At 31.7% G+C, this 14,847-nt stretch overlaps 1 protein-coding gene across 1 annotated transcript in view; it reads right to left on the bottom strand.

Moving 5' to 3' along the window:
• Positions 1–503: 503 nt before the first annotated feature.
• Positions 504–14,847, bottom strand: part of LOC118200417 (cytochrome P450 4C1-like) — a 33,027-nt gene continuing 18,683 nt past the window's right edge. The window contains exons 8-11 of the mRNA XM_085812343.1: positions 8,568–8,741; positions 4,509–4,575; positions 3,509–3,688; positions 504–832 (exon numbers count right to left, since the gene is read on the bottom strand). Of these exons, the coding sequence (XP_085668469.1) occupies positions 672–832; positions 3,509–3,688; positions 4,509–4,575; positions 8,568–8,741 (582 nt within the window). The 3' untranslated portion in view covers positions 504–671. The remainder of the gene's footprint in view (positions 833–3,508; positions 3,689–4,508; positions 4,576–8,567; positions 8,742–14,847) is intronic.

Genomic DNA, 14,847 nt, shown 5'->3' with positions numbered 1-14,847 from the left:
AACTCAATCTGGTAGCGTTAAAATGTATGTCTCAAAAATCTGTGTCTAAGTATGCCATAATTAAATTTTTTTCTCAGCAAGTATGAGTTGAAATGAAATGTTATACACTTATATTGTGTGATTCTGAATTTCAATAAGTATTATACTTTGTGCTAGGCTGTGCTAAAGTGCTATGTTTTGGAGGTATGTGCGCGAATTTTCAGTGTATTAGAATTTTGTGAAGTATTGAGAAATGTGTTGTCTGGTGATTGAATTTTCGTAAACATTGTAATAAAGATAGTATGTTTGTACGTGGTAGATTATTTGCCGCGTTATCGAGCATTAATATATAGTGAGCAGCATGAAATATTTCGGCCAGTGTGAGTGGCTGTGGAAGTAACTTGCAGCATTTTGTGCTCTATGGAAAAGAACCCGAGAGGCATTGGTGTTCATTTCTGGTAATGGTAATTATTTAATGAACTGATATAAGTAAGCTTAAATCAAATACTTTCAAGGACGTCGGAAGCTATTTTATTTAATATGTACAGGCATTTACATCCATCCAGCGCCATGTTTGGCATTACATTCAGGAGCATGGAAAAGAAGGAGCTGAAAGACATATTTTTCCAAACCATTCTAAAATGAAAAAGAGAATTATAAGTTACATTTCTCATATCTGTGCCGTTGGCATCTTACGATCTCCTGGAGAATCGCAGACGCATAGGATTGAGACATTTCATTGTGATTTTCATGTAAATCTTCATTTTCTCTCTCGGATCTAAAGAGGTGATGTTGAAATTTCGAACCACATGGCTTAAAATTATCTTCATTTCCATCATTGCGTATCTCTGACCTGAAACAATGACTGAAATTTGAAACTGCATTGAGAGGTCAAAAAAAGTGGCTGAATTTGAGCAATTGTGTTTTTAATGAATTCCTCATAACTTTAGGATGCTTTCAGGTACAAATTTTAAAGTAATTTTTCATAGTCAAGTATAAACATTCAAAGTATTATTTATTAGTCCAAAGGGATTTCAGTCCCGAAGAACTATTGCTTTCGTTTTGGCATTTTGCGTCGGACTCATAAACGTCGGTTCACTTTTCAAACTGTTGCCACAAAATGTTAGAGTCCTGCATTATATTTGAAGAAATTAAATAATGAAAAATCTGCATAAATTATTGTCTATTTCTCGCATTGTGATAAAACAATGGTACATAGAGCCATCGAATTTTGAATGACGAAATCCTACTGCGAATATGGGCATCTGAAATCCCAAATTTGGAATTTGTTTTATTATAGATTTTATATTTTGTAAAACTTTAACGAATTTTTGATTTACAAACACAATGCTTTAAAAGCGAGAAATGGCAACGTTATATAGAAAAAAAAATACTTTTATCTCCAGCTCGCGAGACTGTGTATATCGGAAATTCTAAAGATATGCTTAATTTAACATTATTTTGCGATATTGCTCTTGAACTGAATTTTATGGTTTAAGTGCAAAGAACATGATATTTAATAAATAAAGGTAACACTCAAAACGTTAAATAAACGCCCCTTTGGACGTAATTTAAAATCTGAAACATTTCAGATTTTTTATTTATTAGTCCAAAGGGGCTTTGTCCCTGAAGGACTATTGTTTTCGTTTTGCGATTTTGCGTCGGACTCATAAACGTCGGTTCACTTTTCAAACTGTTGCCACAAAATGTTAGAGTCCTGCATTATATTTGAAGAAATTAAATAATGAAAAATCTGCATAAATGATTGTCTATTTCTCGCATTGTGATAAAGGTGTGGTGTATTTAATTATGGCAAAGCACACGAGGGCTATCTGCCTAAGGGGAGGGATGCCTTCGTGGAGGACTTTCTAAGGGAAACTGGCTCGTATACACGTTACACATGGGGAAAACCACGAAAACGCCCATGCAGCCAGCCCGTTCGCGGGATTCGAACCTCGGGCCGAACTACCAGTGTTCAGCGACTTTACCGCTCGGCCGCTGGTGGGCAGACATTGTGATAAAACAATGGTACATAGAGCCATCGACTTTTGAATGACGAAATCCTACTGCGAATATGGGCATCTGAAATCCCAAATTTGGAATTTGTTTTATTATAGATTTTATATTTTGTAAAACTTTAACGAATTTTTGATTTACAAACACAATGCTTTAAAAGCGAGAAATGGCAACGTTATATAGAAAAAAAAATACTTTTATCTCCAGCTCGCGAGACTGTGTATATCGGAAATTCTAAAGATATGCTTAATTTAACATTATTTTGCGATATTGCTCTTGAACTGAATTTTATGGTTTAAGTGCAAAGAACATGATATTTAATAAATAAAGGTAACACTCAAAACGTTAAAAAACGCCCCTTTGGACGTAATTTAAAATCTGAAAAATTTCAGTTTTTTTTTTTTTTTTTTTTTTTTTTTGTTGCTTTTTTTTATCAAACTTATGTGAATGAGCAATCTCATAATTAACTCGTAATCTATAATTAAGACATATGGGTATATTTCTTCTTAGTTTGCAGTTTAAAACAAGAGAAGCTTCCTTAACCGAACTCATCAGTGAAATGAGCATTTAGGACTGCTTCAATATAGTTTTATACTAATCTTAATTTTTAAAAAATGATAAAAATAACTATGGAAGCACATCTAACTGCCAGTCAAGACGTTAGGAATTCGAATCCTGGAGAATCCATTATTAATGTTTCGTGTATTCCAGCTTCAAAAATTTTTAAAAGACTGTACATGTGGCATCCGAACTAAAATGTGCTGGGCGATAGTTCGTCACCACTAGGATTTAGCGACTGGAACATCGCCTCCTGACTTGCCATTTAAATGGGAATGGAATTGTATGGAATTCTTTCTTTCTTTTCTGCGCGCCTTCGTGCTGTAATTGCAAGCAGGTCAGGTGAACCACCGAAAGGGCTAGAGTTAGGGTCCTGGCGATGGCAATATTAATTTTTTATGTTTTGTGTTCCGAAATAAAACTATTAATTCCACAACTGAAATTTACTAATCGTAAATATTTTTCCAAGAGGGAAAAGAAAAACATCTTCCTTGCTCAGAATATTTACTCAAATTGTTTATTCTTTATATATCGCTATGGGTCTTTAAAGGACATAAGCATGACTTCTTTATGTGAAAAATGAGTTCATACAATGAGTAAAGTATTTTACGTTATTATAATATCTCATATCTATAACGTTGTGCAAGCAATGACATTTTATTCCCTTATAAAGCTCCTTTTTTTAATTTTGATGAATCAATAATTTATTCATTTAATTAGTTATTCAAAGTTCAATGCTAATTTTACCTTAGCAATTCTTTTAATTTAAGAGATTTTAAGTTCTTTAATTAGCATAGAGAATTCTATAAAATTAATAAGAAAATTTCTTTAAGAGTTCTCTTAAATTAATAAGATGATTTTTCATTCTGTTATGTTTCATCAGGAAAATTAAACTCAACATGATTAATTTAAGCAATTCCTAAGTTAACTTACTGTATCAGACCTATACACTTACCTATACAAGACCTGCATCCTGCAGAAAATGGGATGTAAGAAAACGTATCATACTTTGCAATATTTTCTGAAGAAAATCTTTCGGGATCAAATTTTTCTGGATTGGGAAACACTTCTGGATCTCTATGAAGCATGTAAATTAAAATTCCAATTTGAGTTCTACGTGGTATAGTGAAAGACCCTGCAACAAAGGAATCATTAAGTTGCACAAAGAATTAAACAAAGTGAAATAAGTTTTAAAGATGTGTACACTACATGCCTTCCTTGTATGGAATATTAATCCTTTCGCATTTTTTCCTGCACACATTCTTAGCATTCTTGAACTCAAGAATGCTAAGAAATAAAACTTAACTAAACTAAAAAGATATAGTCGAAGCTATCAAAGTTCTAGAGGAGTTGTCCCCTTAACGCTAACTAAAAGGCGAAGCTATCAAGGGCCTGAAATACGACCGAGCGTAGAAATAGCTTAGAGAGAGTGTAGTCTAGAAGACGAACGCGCGCTGGTCAGAATCTCTAACTCCCGAACAAAGTCAGTAGAACTTCAACTTTACATACTTTCTCTTCCTTCATTTGCATATAAGCAAATGAAAGAATTTCTAAAAAATGATTTCTGATTTCTGGCAGGAAATTGTCAGCTGAAATTAGGAAAGATATGAAACTAAAAATTTAACTAAAAATTAATGTTAAAAAAATTAAGATAAACTTTACAAAAGAAATACTGAAAAGCTGTTATTCTAGCATTTAATTTTTAATAAAATGAGATTTTCCTTACCTCTACGAGAATTTATTTAGATGAGAGAAAATATCAATTTAAATGAATATGCCTTACTAATGCACAGTGAAATACTGTAATATAATATTTGTTGCACTTTATAGAATAGATATTCAATTCATAGCAAATGTATTCTAAAGTCTGAAAAGTAATTTAAATTTATTTCGATGGATTATGTGTAAAAAAGAGTGATGTAGATTCAGATCTCTAAAATGAAAACCAAACTCACCAATTTTAATGCTTTCTTTGTTTTCTCTTGTAATGAGAATTCCAGGTGGATACAGTCGCAAAGTTTCCTGGAATTGGAAACAGTCTTTATATGGAAATATAATAAAATTTTAAACACTGTTGAACATTTCTAAGCATAACAACACTTCATAAGCTTGAAAAGAATGAATGAAACAGGATTTTATGCCTTACTCATAAGCTGTTCAGCAAACACAGAATACACAAAACATTACTCCTCTTCGGGATTATTAGAAATGTCTTGTATTATATATAAGGCTAAACTTTCTATTTTGATTCTTTGCTATTTTTCCCATTAAAAGTCATCAAAATTTAAATAAGCTTAAATCAAAATGTATTTTATACGGAAAACAGAATAACTAATATTTAAAAAAAATATGCATAAAATCTCAAAGCTTTCAGATTTTAGTATATTTAACGTTTTTGTTAATTTTATTTATTAAATATCATGTTCTTTGCACTTAAACCACATAAAATTCAATTCAACAGCAATATTACAAAATATTAAAAAAAAAGCAAAACTGCTTAACTTTAGAATTTCAGATACACAGTCTCGCGCGTTCGAGATAAAAATGCTTTTTTTTTTTTCCATACAGTGTTGCCATTGCTCGCTTTGAAATCGTTCAGTTTGTTAATCAAAAATTCATTAAAGTTTTACAAAACTTTAAACAGGTAATAAAAAAAATTCGAAATTCAAAATTCGGGCTTCAAAAATTCGGTTATTCAAAATTGGATGGCTCCAGGTTTCAGATGGATAAATATTTCACAGTGCGATATTTTTTTCTTCACAGTGAGATTGCCATTCATGCATTCATGCAGATTCTTCATTATTTACTTTTTTTTTTAAAATAATACATGACGATAATATTTGGTAGCAAGCGTTTGAAAAGTGAATCGACGCAGAACGCCGTTTTCAAATTAATAGCCCTTCTGGGCTAACACCCTTTGAGCTAGGAATAATTTTTGAAAGAAATTATTAAATGATTGAGTTTTTTAATAAAGAGCTATGTTATGTTTCCAGATGCATAATAAGGTAAAATTTTACGTTGCATGAACATTCACATGGTTATTCTTAGAATTATTTCAATTACATTCTAGATAGAGCAAAATGCTTTTGCTTGAAGTGTAAAAGTAATTAATATATAATTTTATTTTACTGTTGCAAGTTTAATAGTTTAGAAAACAAATTTTATTTTTAAAACTTTACTTAAAATTATATAAAAGCCTCGTGCCCTATAGACAAAATTATAATCTATATGAAAGTTCACATGGTAATTCTAGGTAAAGGAAAATGCTATTAGTGAAGAATAAAAGCGAATAATATGTAATTGTGTTTTACTGCTATAAATTTAATAATGTTTTAGAAAATTATTTATATTTTCTAAATTCTATTTTAAAAATATTTTAACTCTTTACACACCATAGATAAAATTCTCTGCTGCATGAAACACAATTATTTTAATTAAAATCTAAATAATGGTGAATGGTATTAGTGAAGTGTGAAAGTGGTTAATCTGTGATTTTAATTTACTGTTTCAAGTTTAATAATATTTTAAATAGTTACTTTTATTTTTTTATTTTGTACTCAGAGCTTAATTTCTAAGATTAGAACTGCCGGAGCTTCATGGAAGACCTTCATGGAGCTTCATGGAAATTAATTGATAATTATTAGATGCTTAATTGTTATTTATTGAAATAATTAAAGATTGAAGTAATTAAATAATGAAAATTAAATAAAATTTAAAAAGATAAATTGGGCCCACCAGTGGCCGAGAGGTAAAGACGCTGAACATTGGTAGCTCGGTCCGAGGGTCGAATCCCGCGAACGAACAGGCTGCATGGGCATTTTCGTGATTTTCCCCATATGTAACGTGTATACGAGCCAGTTGCCCTTAGAAAGTCCTCCACGAAGGCATCCCTCCCTTTAGGCAGATAGCCCTCGTGTGCTTTGCCGTAATTAAATAATCTAATCCAATCCAAAGAGATAAATTGAAACTTAATAAGCGATTTTTAATATAATTTTATTGTTAAAATAAAATTTTCGAGATGAAATTTTTACTGAAATTATTATTCAGTTACATAAAAGAGTGCCGCAGCCTTCTTATTCAGGGCTCCGATGCGTTCCGGCTAGAATTATGATTTATTACAAAAACTAAGAAGCACCGGAGCCGAGATCCGGTGGGCCACTGCTCAATTTAAGCTCTGAATTTAAGGGGGAGTTCTTTTATCATCACAAAAGTTAATAGCCATCAAGCAGATGTGTGTCAGTGGGAAATGAGTCCTGAATCTGACTTCTAAGGATGAATGTAAAGTTGCTGGTTACGCTTTCCCCCCATTAGTGAATACTGTGGGAAGATGATGCATAGGACGTGCTTGAGTTTATCTCAGTATTTCACTCTTATTGTACTCGCTGTCTCTTAACGCACATTTAAGAACACAAATTTCCCTTCCTGCGAGGATAACTAACTGCAAACATCGACAAAAATACACTATATACGATGGCATGGCTAGGAATATACGCGTTCCTAAACAAACTTCCCCAAATTTATTGCCCTTCTTAAAGGGAAAGGTTTCCGCATGTGAGTGAAGGGACTCTACTTGAACGTCTCATGTTCTCATGAGTTCGTGTTTCTAGGGAAATAGAGTATTGCAAAGTCTGCTTATTGTTAACGTTAGGAATTCTAAATTTTTCTACTTTAAATTGTGGTTCAGTTTTATAAAAAGAAGTACTGGAGCTTATCTTATTTAGGGCTCCGGTGCGCTCCGGCTAAAATTGTAATTTTATCTTAAAAATTGAGAAGTACTGGAGCCGGGCTCCAACGCAATTTAAAGACTGTTTGTACTTCAAATATTAATAATACTTGTTTACCACACAGTACAACAAAAGTTTGACACAGGAACGTAAAAACAATTAAAACAAATACATCACAAAAGAAAATAAAATTTATAAATTCACAGATGAAATGTAAGAATTAAATACACAAATTGAAAAAAAAAAAATGTCATTTTATCCTGAAAGTAATATAAATTTGTTTTAGAAGTCAATTCCTACTTAGGTCAACAAAGAAAAATTTTATTTTAGTTACTTTTTATTAACATTATTAAAATGTTTTCGTTTCTAATTTATGAAGCTGATGAATAGAATTTCTCATTCTATCCATCTCTTGCAATGTTTTGTTATTGGAAGGAATCTTTCCAGTGTCCAGTTCTTTAATTAAAATTCCATCTAATGATTTCACAAAACTCAAGGGGACATATCCGACTCAAGGATCTAAAGTGAAAAAACTGTGAAATGTGAAAAATGAAATGTCTAAAAATTGTATTACCATCAAGTGTCATCCACTACAAGTTTAAAAAACTGTATTTGAACTTTAGTGGGTGAATGAAAAGTATTTTATTACTGGTCGAAAATTTGAACAAGATATAGGGAGAGTGTGAAATAATAGTAGGAATTTAAAAAACACATGCGTAGAGGATGGAATCTCAATGCTAAAAGCATTCCACTGGGAAATGAATTCTTTTCTTTCTACTTAAGTTTTGAATTTTAGAACACTAAATTCTCAACATTTTGCCCTTTTCGGGAGATGTCCGTTTGAGATAGCTAAAAATCTCTTCGTGTATGAACTCAAATTACCCTGCGCTATTAGACATTTAGTAATTTTAAAGTTACAGCAAAGTGAGGAATACAAGAGAAAAATAATTTAGTCAGAGGAGCAGTAGAATAATATATAATTCATTTTCTTTGAGAACTGTGCTGTTGCAACTTTATTTGAAGAATGATCTAAGAAATGTGATTGTGGTGTTAACTCGGAGGTTTGTAGCTTGTTTTTGCCAACCAATCTGCCTTTTCAATATCCTAGATAGCCAGTGTGAGCACGTATATGACAGAAGTTGACATCAACACATTTATTATTAACATCATTAACAATCGTTTTAGAAGAGTCAATTAATTTATTACAGGAAACGATGTTCATAACAGAATATAAGGATGAACTAATTAGAGATGGTAAATGATTATATAGCATTTTCAGAATTTCTGTACTTTGATAACGCTTTCTAAGTACGACATATTCTTTACATCTTCATTAGTAGCCTCTGCTGTCTTATTATCTCCAAATATAGAACATTGTTCTTGATAAACTTTTTCCTGGACATCGGGATACAAGCCAAGAAGATATAGAGCCCAGCATACAACGAGAGTCGATGTGTCATGTCCCTAATGGCAAAACGAAATGAAAATATTAAAACAGGTCTGGGAAACATTTAACTTCTGTTTATATTAACATTTATAATAATAAAATGAAAATTTAAATATATAACTATGTTTTTTAAAAATATTTAGAGAGAAGCATTTGATACACACTAATACACACGGTTAAAATTTTGTTAGTAGTAATCAAAACGGAAACGTTTAAATTCAAAACAATTTTTAAAAATATTTTTCCTATCAGTTCTGCTACTTAACATCCAGAACTTGAGCATTTCAGCTTCGGGATATTAAACGTTTTAGGCAGAAAATGAGTTCCTTAGACACGTTTCTTCATGCTTCTGAGAAACAGGCACTCTCTTAAAATTAATTTTGCACTTAATCAGTTTCCTTTGAATTTGATGCGATTGTGGTAATTTAGTAATGATAATTTTAGAGTTAATTTCACATTCTAGTCAGAAATTTATTTGATAATGTTTCGATGTTTTTACAAAAGCAAAACACTCTTACTTAATTTTCCTTTACATGTCTTCGCAGTTTGTGATATTAGGCGCATCTTTAATTTTCAGTAAACGTGCAAGATGGCAGTGTTCAGTAAATATATTATTTTATTATTAATCTTTCATTAATTACTTAGATACCTTCATTCAGATGAATTACGGGAATCAGAGAAAAAGGAAAATTTTTTTCGAGAGGAAATTAATTTCTTCAAGACGATTCTCCAAGTTTAGTTTCAAACTTAGTTTAGTACATAGTGACATTTAACGTTGTTTGGAGCCAAAGTATTGAATCTTCGCCTACTGTCTTGTTGTACAGGCTCTTGAGTGTACAAATGTCTTAGGTATGCTTAATCCTTTGCGGCACAGTGTGTCTGGTCTGGACACACCTAAAAATTTCCTTCTGTACGCACAGAAAAATTGAATGAAAAACGATTTATAGGTTACTATAGGTTAATCTGAACCTTCTTTATTTATAGTAGATGGCAGCTCATCGCAAACCGGTCCATATATTTTAGCCATGTTTAGTTTTTTAAGACCCTCATTTTTCAAACAAATCTTCCAGATTTTTTTAGGGTATAAAAGGAATTGTTTGAAAAGAAATTTCTATGTTATTTTTTGGCTGTATGCTAATCGCCTTATTCTATATTAGTTTTAAATTTTTACCTTGAAATCTTGCCTAAAATCAAACGGCGAACCCTAGGTGTGCCCAGACCGGACTCACCGATAATGTAGGACAACTGAGCGTCTGTATTCTTTGTTTCTTCGCATCTCATTGGCCAGTTCATTGACAACAATGCTAGTTTCAGCACTCTTTTCGAAGCTCTATTCATTTCAGTGTGCCACTTTGGGCACACCCACAGAATTAAAACGATAAGTGCTATCTTCACAAAATTTTACTTGTGTACTCCTCTAGGCCTAATTAGACTGCCTACCTCTTTTTTTTTTTTCTTTTTTTATCAAAACTCCAACTAAAATGCAGCGTGCCGGAAAAGGTTAAGGCTAGAGAAAAAGTCACTCCCTTTTGAAACGTTGCTATTTATTTTAGAATTTGTTGCTATCTGATAAATTCATATTTATTTCTGGAGTAATCGTAAAAATCTTAACAGCCTAAAATTGACACTTTCATTAAAGATACTGTGAGAAAACATGTAAAATATATGACACATAATGCATGAATTTCTATGCATATTCGAAAAGATTCATTATTATATTTTAAAAGTTATAAATTTATTACTCTTACCCCGTATAATAGAAGAAAATGGAAAAAGAGAAAAATAAAAAAAAAGAACATGTTAACACTGATATTAAATTGAAAAATATTTTGTTAAGAAAATCAGCTGAATTTAATAGTATATGGTGTAACGTAATATTCAATAAGTTTATAGAGATTCATTTAATTTACCTAACAAAGCTTGTTTTTATTTTAAAGCAACTTTCTTTTCATCCTTATTTTCATCCACGATTTCTTGTCAGAATGTTAATAAGCTAGCTCGTGTATATTCAAATGATGTAGTGAGAAGTACTATTCAAGGGAAGGTTTGGAATGGGAATTCAGAGCGTGTTATGTCGTCACCATCGAGATAGGTAAGGTCTGCGCGCTGAGTTACTACGTCACTGCTAGGGGACCGGTCTTCGCGCAGTTTAGCTTCCTTGCTAAACACCCGTTTTTCTAAACCTATTCTATGAAATTGGTATCTCATACTATAAAATCAGTCTAAAACAAAAGTACAAGCGGCAATATAATGTTTTACAAAGCTTATACGAATATGAAATATTTTCATTTCCTTTTGTTTGTATTTATTTTCAAAACAAAATTATTTGAGAATGGTGTGGTGCTTTTAAAAGCAAATCATTTCCTTGAAGAAAAATTGGTTTTAAAATTCAAGTAGCTAAAATTTTTACTTTGATTTTTCTGCACTTTCTTTGTGTCTCTCGTTGATTCTCCTCACCGCATCAAATTTTTTTGTTTCACCCACTACTTTAACAAAATGTTTGCCAGTGGGAACACATGTTATCTTTCATTCTATAATTATTGCATATTTTTTATATCTATCATATTAATGTAGCAGGATTATAAAACATCAAACGAATGCAAGAGACTACTTAATATTTAGACTAACATTTAAATGCGTTATATCAGTCAGCAAATTTTTCTGAATGTAATAAATTACTAAATAGTCTAGTTTTAAAATTATTTCTTACTTACATATTGTATGTTAATCTGTATTACAGTTAATGTTTTCCTCTTAATGCTACATAATTATTCGACAGAATCTGTAGTTAAATTGAGATAATGTTTATTACATAGTTCTGAAGTCTATCAATATTAAAATTCCAAATAAGACAGGAAAAAAGTTTTTTAAATAAAGTTATACACAATTTTTTTAAAAATATTTTAAAAATATACGAAATACTTAAAAAACTTTTAGAAACTGAAATTTCTTGCAAATATTTACATCATATCTATTTAACTATAAGCGTTACCTCTGTTCTGAAAATATATTTTCTATTAATATCCACATGAAAAGAAAATATAAATCCTAACATCATGTTCAAAACTTTTCTGTATAATGTAAGCAATTTTTTTAACTTAACTTACATAGCTTTTGGTGGTGCCACGTACTCAAATTAAAGATTGTAATTTAAAATATAATTAAAAAAATTGTTTTTAAAATTGCATTGAATTGAAATACAATGAAAACAAGTATGTCTACATATGAATTCAATTACTACTGCTTCGTCAATAACTGTACATTTTAATTTCATTTTGCAGTCTCGCAATTTAATTACCTTAATATGAATCTTACATACATTACTTTAGAAACTTTTCTATCATTCTCAGAAAGGTTTGTATTGCATAATAAATTTTAAACAAACTGATTGCATGATAATAACATATATAAAAGTGAACAGAAGCTATGTTAGCTAAACATATGCATTTAAGTTTCATCATGATAAAATGATATTTAATGATTTGCAAAAAACATTGATATTTAAATTTAAGAACACAGTACTCTGTCAAGAATCAAATTTACTCTGCATTTGATATTCTACGTATTATGTAATGAAATAAGTGTTATGCTTTTAACCTCTTAGGACAGTTATTTCATATAAAATTAGTTTCCAATTAAAATAAATAATCATAAATTTTGCTGACAATTTTTATATTACCAGTGTTAGTAATTATTACAAGGGATGATGCTTCAGGTGTCAAAAGTAAACATAAATTCAATTCTTAAAACATAATGAATAAAAAATTACAACTTATAAGAGCCAACAAAAAGTTTGCTGAGGGTCCCTTAACCGTGACGTCACAAGCCAGTTTCGTTTCAGAGCGCAGGCCTTATCTATCTCGATGGTGACGGTTATGTCTGCTTGATGGTCACGTTGCAATCTTCAATTGCTAGCGATTAGATTTCTGTAGCGTTGAGCCCTTCAAGCTATTAGGCTTGTTTATGCCGACTTCTACGTGTCAGAGCCATCCTGTGAATTAAATTATCCTGCCAATCGTTGAGCTAAACATAGAACATTTTAAGTTCATCGTTACCTGTTTTGAGTTAGGCCAGGGGTGTTGGCTTGTTTACCCCCAGGTGTGAAGCCATCTGCGGAATTATATTTATTGAATAAAGGGTTCTTTATAACCCTTTTTTGACTTTTTATCGTAACTAAGACCTAAGGCTAGTTCCTGCCACAGTCTCTCAGTTTTCGTAGTTTATACTACCTAAGAAAACGAGATTTTATAAGGTAACAGACTAAAATGAAGTTGGCTAATCTTTCGATCATAGGATCTGCGTTATTATTTTATATTTTTCTCACACATCGATAATCCTAAAATTGCTTGGAAGAGTTAGCTTCTCTTATAAAGCTGACTTTTTATATCATGAGGGTTTGTAGTATTGCTGTACAGTAGTTAAAAGGAGTGAAGGATAAAGAGCTCAAGTGATGTAAATACACTTTTCATGAAATTTTAATTAATATGTATTTAAACTTGGTAAAAAAACTTTTTACGATTTGCTTTAGGTAGTTATTTCTTAAAATTACAAATTCGGTTACGTATAATCGTAAAAATCGTTACGTATAATCGTGTTTCTATAGCTGGTGCATGCGATAGTAGGTCTTACTGCTTCCCCAAAAGATGACAAAACAAAATTTATTTCAGTAAGTTATTAATGAAAGTTTGTGATGTATTTTTAATTTGATTGACCAGTTATTTTACGTTCTGGATCTGTACTATCACTTCTCCATTTCCATTTTCCCGCCAGAAAGCCAATTTATTTCGCGTATATTTAAGCGGCAAGTCAGCAGAGAAGGGACAGAATGCTCGCGAACGGTATTATTGCAGCACTTGAATGCACGTCTAACAGTTAGCGTTGTTTCTAATTTTATATATGGCTCATCAACAGTGTCTGCTTCTGTTTCTGTAGTATAGTTTATATTGTGTCTACTTCCACCATCTGCCTAAAGGGAGGATGCCTTCGCTAAGATTTTTTTTAAAGGAAACTGGCTCGTATACATGTTACACATAGGAAAATCCACAAAATCGTTCGAGGGATTCGAACCCTATACTAAGTTGCTAGTGTTTAGTGACTTACCACTCGGCCACTGGTGGCCCACATAAATAGATAAAAATGGATAAATAGATAAATAATGGAAGTTTAACAATATCAATAATAATGGATATTTGGATAGAAATGGAAATTAACGAATAATTACGCCATTTCTTCTCTTTTATACATATGTTTTATACATATACTAACCCTTACAGGCGTTGACCACTCCTAAGGCCGAAGCGATGATCACTTTATTATGGAATCACCTAACAGGTGGGCTACCGTTGCCTCCTTTGAAGGGATAAATAGTTTACATCCATGATTCGAACCGGAAATCGAACCTGGGCATTAACCACTCAATCAGAGTCACTAACCACTTTCCCGTTTGGACAGCCCTTTTCTCTTATATAAATGCATATATATATTTCCTTCTTTTTGTAAATATATTTTAGTGAGTGTATTTTTACTTTCGTATATTTCATATTCATGTATATTCATCCAGAGTCTATATTAATCAATTCAGTGTACTGATTTTTGTTTCCTTTCGCTTCCTTATTATTCTAATAGCTTTCAAAGCAATATATAAGCGTTTTATTAAGAAAAACGTTTTAACAATTTTTAAGTCAAAAGTTTTAACCTTTTGAAGACGGGATGGCCATCATAGTGGCCATAGAGTCCTCTATTTGAAAAGACAGGGTTGTCCACTTTAGTGGGCATGTCTTCCCCCCCCCCATTTTCCAGGCTGAAAAGTGGGGTGAAATGTCAAATTTGACGTTCCTAGGGTTTTATCCACTTATCTCTTTCAAAGGTCTTCCTTTTGCGACATAGATGAACCCCTCTGAGAATCCGTTAAACTACACACAAGAATCTTTGTTGCAAATAGGAGGAGATTTCTTAAAGCGGGGAAAGCTTTCGGTTCAATATTCCCCGTCCTTTGGTAGCTTTTACTGCTACCAAAGCCCCGGCCTCAAAAGGTTAAAACGAATCACATATTTTTTATCTAATTTAGTCTGTAGGCCGTGTAAGCAATAGAAAGAAGAGGTAGGATTTGATAAGGATGCTTAG

The sequence above is a fragment of the Stegodyphus dumicola genome, chromosome 3 (assembly GCF_044657685.1).
Source record: "Stegodyphus dumicola isolate Sdum_Otavi_A_Nest chromosome 3, ASM4465768v1".
In the NCBI taxonomy this organism is placed as follows: Eukaryota; Metazoa; Arthropoda; class Arachnida; order Araneae; family Eresidae; genus Stegodyphus; species Stegodyphus dumicola.
Note: the sequence above shows the minus strand (reverse complement) of the source record. Positions and strands in the feature narration are given on the sequence as shown.